This window comes from Sciurus carolinensis, chromosome 11, assembly GCF_902686445.1.
Source record: "Sciurus carolinensis chromosome 11, mSciCar1.2, whole genome shotgun sequence".
Taxonomy (NCBI): Eukaryota; Metazoa; Chordata; class Mammalia; order Rodentia; family Sciuridae; genus Sciurus; species Sciurus carolinensis.
Genome location: NC_062223.1, coordinates 95,570,281 through 95,576,839, shown reverse-complemented (window position 1 = coordinate 95,576,839; position 6,559 = coordinate 95,570,281). Strand labels below are relative to the sequence as shown.

Here is a 6,559-nt window from a genome sequence, read left to right as displayed (position 1 = left end):
CACAATTTATTGAAGTAACTTGGGGCCTCAGCTGGATTTTTAAAAAATGTTTTTATTAGTGCAATATGGTTACACATAATAGTGGGGTTCATTTTTACATATTCATAAGTGCATGTAACACAGTTTGCATGAGGTCCCATAATAGCCCCCATTCCTATGGGCAGGAGTGGATGGGTCACCTTGACACTTCCCACCCCAGCTATTTCCCAGGCAAGCTTAGGCAGGGAACAGCAGACCAGTGGAGGGTGCCTGGGGCCCAGTGTGCAGGGTTCAGGTACCAGCAGCTGCAGCTTAACATGCCTTCTGCTCCTCTTAGTGAATGGCCTGAGGAGGGAGGTGGCCCTGGCCTGGCTCACTTCCAGTGGGAGCAAGGAATGTAGGGAAGGAAGGACCCTCAGGAAAGGAAGAGCAGGAACAGAGAGAAGGGCATGAGGACATAGGTGAGCTCCCAGGCTGGGGCAGTGTTGGCAAAGAGGCGGGTCACAGCCAAGTTGGGGTTGCCCTGAGCAGGCTCAAACCACTTCTGGAGACATCTTCCACTGCTCCTGTGCTCAGGACTTGCCTTGAAGGAGTTGTTCCAAATCTTCTCACACAGGTCAGTTGGGGTGGGGAAGTAATGGGGAAAAGGGTGACAGATGTCCCCTGTAGGGCAGCGGTTCCTCCCTGTGGTGAGTTTTGGGGGTAGACAGCTTACTTCCCATTGCTTCCCCATGTCCCCGTCATTTACACTGGGGTGGGGGAGACATAGGGAGGTTTGCATCTGCACCCAGGTTGGAAGTTCCCCAGGGGGTCTGTTTTCCTAGGGCCTGTCGGTGTCACTCACCCTGACTCCAGTCCCAGCTGCTGTGCCAGTTGGATTTGCAAGTATAAGAAGTGCGGCAGTCTGCCCACCACTGCTCACAGTCTTCCCGGCACAGTGGCACATCCACAACCCGTTCTCCCTGCCCACTGGGGTCCACCTGGGCGCAGGCATAGTGAGAGACGGGGACATTAATAGCAGCAATTTGAAGACTACTAATAGTATAATGGTACTTGTGCCAGGTACCATCTGTACATCCTCCCTTGTAAACTCTCTGAGTACGATTATTTTACAAATGAGAACAATGAAGCTAAGTGCTTATCCTAGGCAGTACAGCTAATAGGTACAGAAGATGGAATTCAAACTCAGGTCCACCTAATTTGCCAAGCCTCCCTTGGTGAGAGTCCCTCATCTGACCAGCCTCCCCCATTCCTCCAGGATCAGAGGCAGCTTCCTCTTCACACCTTTCTCTAACAGAGGCCCCTGGCTCTCCTCTTGTTTATAGGGAGATAGCATCTCCTGCTCCTACCAGTCTCCTGGAGATACCAGCATATTACCAAATGGAAGCTCCAGCTCTTAGTAACAAGGTATCTTATGAATTTACTGTCTTTCTCCTCACCAGCTGGATCCAAGGCCCCAGGTTAGGGGAACACTGATAGAAGCAGGTGGCCTGGATGAAGTGTTTCTGACAGCTTGGGGTCAATAATCCACAGTGAACCAAGGTGAAGTTGTGGAGTGGGGACACGTCGAGGTGGGCTTCCCAGCTTGTGTTGTCTGTGCAGCAGGCATTGTCCTTCCAGGGGATGCACTAAAGTAGAGGAAAAAAGAAAGTTTCAGGGTAGGTAAGTATCTAGGGCAGAAGGTGGCAGAGTGAAAATGCTCCTTAGGAGAAGGTCTGAGCAACTGGGATACCTTGAGGCCAGCAACCCCCATGGAGGAGGGACCTTGATAATCTTCAATATTCACCTAAAGGGCAGAAGGCCCCTGCACAGAGAACTCCCTGCCTGAGGCTGCTGCAGTTGCTGCGACAGTCCTCTGGAACATAACTTCTGGGTTTCAGTTCCTGAGAAGCAGCAGAGGTCTTTTGAGGAAAAGCAAATAGAGATGAGATCCAGGAGAATCGGGTTTGTATTGGGTTGGAGGGACTCACGGGCTAAAAGTCAACTCTTTTCCTCTTCACATATCCCTGTCATTTGGATTTAGGAGTTTGGAGAGGGGACAATTAAGTCATGTTTCCCCAGGACCTGTTGGTAGGAAGGCTTGCTTTGACCTGTGCTGCACCAACAGCGGGCCTCTTGGATCACCATCTGAGCCATTCCTCAAGGGGCCAGTGCAGCTCAGAAATGGGAACTTCAGATCCCTTTCAACCTAAGGAACTAAATGATTGGGATTGGTTGGGGTCCAGAGACCATCTTGGCATTTGTGCTCCTTCCATGATCTGCCAAAGAAACCCTCTATCACCCCGGGACCAGGTCTGGACTTTATACCTCCATGTAGAGCTTGTCTTCTGGGCCAGGCTCTCTCTTGTGGTGTTCGGCATTCATGCAGACATTGAGCGGCTTGTCTCCAGCCCAGTTGGGCATGACTGTCCACAATCCTAGCAGGAGCTGCCACCACTGTGCCATGGCCTGCTGCACAGAGGAGACTCATGCTGCTCATGCAATGAACAGGACACCCCACTCCCTTCACCTACCAGGCACTGAAGAGGGAGAACAGACTCCAAGGTTCCCTCAAGTGGCTGAAACACTCTCTGCTCCTAAGACCCTCTGTCTGGGGCAATATCATAGATAGAATGTTAGAGGAATATTAGGTGGAATACTGCTTTGAGGTCTGATATAAACCCCAACCATTGTACGGATGCAGTCCGACAAGGGGAAGAGATGAGCCCAACCCTAAGGAGGAGGTCTCGGGAACATGGTTCCAGCCTTTCCTGCAGGAGCTTTGCCTATCCCTTCTCCACTTGGAGTCAGCCTTTCTAACTCAGTGACATATGGGCTGGGAATTCAGAGCTTTGAAACTAGACCACAGCCAACCCCCAAATGCTGGCCAAGTAACCAAATAAATGCTCAATTACCAGATTCTCTATGCAACCAAAAGGCATAGTGGGATGGCACAGTGTATCCAATGCAGTCCTTACCCTATCAAGTACCAACCCCAACTCCAGTGCCTAGGAGGGGCAGCTTCTCAGAGCACCTTGCCCCCTCCCTGGCTGCCTCTAGTCAGAGTCCTTTCCCTAGAACAGAGGTTCTGCTTCTACCAGCCTCAACCCATCTGAATCCCATCCTGGGCATGAGGCTGGGACAGTCAAACATCAGGTGCATGCCCAGCACGAGGACATGAGGAACTTTCTGCATCCGAGCCCAAGCCCAAAACCCAGCACAGAAAAACAGCTTTATTGTCTTGGTGTTTGTTGAACACTGTATTTCCAACTCAGTTCTGTATTATACTGGCAAGGGGATGAGTGGAGAGATCTCTCTCACACACACACACACACATGCACACATACACAAAGGCAGAATAGCACTCTGCTTCACGCACCTAATTCCTAAGTAAAAAGGACCCTCAATCTTTACTATCCAGGACCCCTTTCCTTCCTTGTCCCCAAGCCTGATAGGAGCCTGCCCTGGACCCATCATAATAAAACTGAAAACTAAACTGGCCTGAGTTTAAGGCCTCAGACATACTAGGAATGAGGCCCCCAGCCTGACCTCTAGAGCCCACCCTCAAGTCTAAACCCAAGACTGCTCTCTCCACAGCACTGGTGCTAAGCTCAGACTTGGCCACCAAGGGTTTTTAAAGAGCCAGGTGTGCGAGGTGAAAAGAGCACTCTCTTCATACTCACTTTCAATGTAGGAGCCTGCCAGTTGCTTGTCCCACCCCTGAGATGTGAGTGAGACCAAGGGGAACTCCACCCCTCACCCATTTATTACCTGGTCTTGTTTTACGAGATCCAGGTGAGGCAGCAGAACTGCAGGTGGCTCCAACTGAGCAGCCTTTCCTTCCCCTCTGCAGGCCTCTGCGGATTCCCAGGTCTGCTTCTTCTAGGAAGCCAGACCCTTTGTGAGAGAGGCCCAGGTCCTGCAGGCAGTTTACCTCTCACCAGCTGGATGACTTTGAGAAAACTACTTAGACACTCTAAGCACCAGTTTTCCCATCTGTAAAGGGAGCTGTTAAAACCCGACTGCTGGGAAAAAGAAAGTTCATGAAAAGGACTTGGCATGGCCCTTGGCACAGAGTAAGCCTTACTGGTTTTAATTCTTCAATTCTCTGAAGGCTCTCTTCCTCGCACTCCCTCTCAGTCCCTCTCCACCTCCTCTCCCCTGTTCTGCAGTTCTACTTGCCTCTCCTCAGCTCCATTACCTGTGGATTGAGTAACAGTGTTCTCTCACAGACTACTGATGGAGAGCAGAGAAGACCCCACAGCACACAGGATGCAAAGATGAGGTGTAGGATTGAGGACTGAGAGTTTAAATGTATGACCAAAGCCAAAACAAATAAAAAAAAATCCTTACAACCCACAGAATAGCCTCCATTAGCACCCAGGGATGCTAATGGAGGATGTGAGATATTCTGCCAGTGCTCCATTGGAAATGGAGCCCATATTTTTGCTCATTTCTATGTTCTCTTTCCAAAGGAGAAGTAAGTGAAGTCACTGAAGTTTTATTGATAAATAGGAAATGAAAACAAAACACTGGAGGCATTTTTAACTAAAGAAAATAGAGCACACTCTGTTGTTGAACCTCACAGATGATGTGTAAAATGTGTTCATCATGTTGGAAAATGACATTTTCCACATCTGGGTTACCATAGCCTGACTATTGAGCAAAAATGAGGACTAGGCACTGGGCTAGTGCCATCTGTCCAGTCTGACTTGCTACTTGCAGCCACCTCCAGATTGAACACTCCCTGTTCTAGATGTGGGCAAACTGAGGCTCATCTAGGGAGTGTGGCAGAGCTAGACTTTGAACTTAGGCATTGTGATTTCACATCTGACACCTAAGGACCAGGTGAGGGTACTGCCAAAATGGTAGTACTGTCTAGGTCTCATGTCTGCTTTTTTAGAAGTTAAATGTCATAATCAGATTGTGTATGTGTGTGTTGGGAGGTGTGTGATGACTTTCTGGGGGAACAGTGTGATTACCAACCCAGCATCTACATCCTGCTTTAAGCCGAGCTCGGAGTCTTAGGATAAGATACCAAATGGTAACAGCATTTCTGCAGCATGGGTCTCTTTGAAGGGCACACACTAGAGAGAGTAGGAGCAGGCACTCATGTTCTGTTCAGTTCCTTACAAATATTCAGGGAGGGCTCAGCCTTGAAGAGTAAAAGATTTGAGGTTGAATGTTAAACTTAAAATGGCTCTGGATGTGGCAAGGACAAGAATCCAGAAATGAGTCACAAAAGTAATTACTGAAATGGAAAACTGTCCTTCATAAGGAGGGAAGAAGGACAGGAAGAACTTGCTAACGGTCTCTAGGACAAAGCTGTAGGAAATGAGCTGAAATTATAGCCAGCGCAAATGCAGGTGGAGGGAGGAGGAGGCTGCCTTTCAAACCATCAGGCTGGCCGGCGGCATCTGCTCCCTAGAGAGGCAGTTTGGAGCCCTTGAGCAAAGCTCATTTTGCCTTATTGTGACTGAGCCTTCCAGAGAAATCTGTTTCCTGACTGAAAGCTGATAAATCAGAGCTGACTGTGGATGGAGCCATTTGAAGCAGTCAATCCAAAACAATTTCATCCTACAACAAAAACAACAACAGCAGCACATTTAGATTGCCAAGGGAGGAGGCAATTTAGATTGTTCAGGGTATTCTGGTGGGGTGGGAAGGTGGAGTGGTTGGAGCAGTCCCACCCCCATTCTGGTTTTGGACCATGGGGGACCATTCATGCTTTTGGGCAGTGATGACTCTCTTCCTTTTCCCATCATAAGGTCATCCAATGGGCTGAAGTCCACTGAGTTCAAGAACAGACTCAGGAAGCAAAGAATTAGCATCAGAAATCTCCTGCAGGAATCTGAAGCCAGAGGTCAGCTGGAGGGTTCATTGGTGACTAAGACTTCTGAGCTTTTTGAATCCTTCTCACCCCCAAATCAATGACCATCCATGTTTGAGCTCTTAATTAGTTTGTAGCTAGGTGAGTAAAACAGGGGTGTTATTTATTCTTATTTCTTCCTTCCTTCTACATTCACTCAAATGCTAAAACTGTTGATAATTTTCTGAAGTCAAGTTCTTTTGTCTCTGTTCCTCGCCCTTCTGTCAGTTTATGATCAGTTCTTCCCTCTGTGACTGCAACAATCTTCTAACTGGCTCTTTTGCTCCTTCCCATAGCTGTATTCATACAATAGCCAGAATGATCTAATTCCCCATATATTTCATATTTTCATATGAAAGTTTTCAAGCATAAGGAAAGTTGAGAGAATTTGACAGTGAACACCCACACAACTACCACTTTGATTTTACCTCTACCATTTTACTTTCTTCATTTTCTGTTGAACCAACCATCCATCCTTCATTGAGGTTGAGCAATCAATCTTATTTGCACTTCAAAGTAAATTGCAAACATCAATATACCTCTTTCTAAATAATCCACTCATGCAGATCATTAACCAGAGTTCAATATTCGTTTGAAGTCTGTTTTTTTTCCCCAGAATGATCTTTTTAAAATGTAAAAATGGTTACTATACTCCCCCATTTTAAATCCTTGTAGAACTTGAGATAAACCTCAAATCCTTAACATGGGCATGGACCCTTTTTAATTTGGTCC

General features: G+C 47.6%; 1 protein-coding gene across 2 annotated transcripts; it reads right to left on the bottom strand.

Moving 5' to 3' along the window:
* Window positions 1-394: 394 nt before the first annotated feature.
* Izumo1r (IZUMO1 receptor, JUNO) lies at window positions 395-2,424 on the bottom strand. 2 transcript variants are annotated; one of them, XM_047519421.1, is made up of 4 exons: window positions 2,287-2,424; window positions 1,404-1,607; window positions 824-959; window positions 395-663 (listed from the first exon to the last, which is right to left on the bottom strand). In XM_047519421.1, exons 1-4 carry the CDS (start codon window positions 2,422-2,424, stop codon window positions 395-397), a joined length of 747 nt encoding a protein of 248 aa, XP_047375377.1. The 2 variants fall into 2 exon arrangements, with proteins under 2 accessions (XP_047375377.1, XP_047375378.1); XM_047519422.1 differs by having other exon boundaries at window positions 1,419-1,607.
* Between the last annotated feature and the right edge of the window lie 4,135 nt (window positions 2,425-6,559).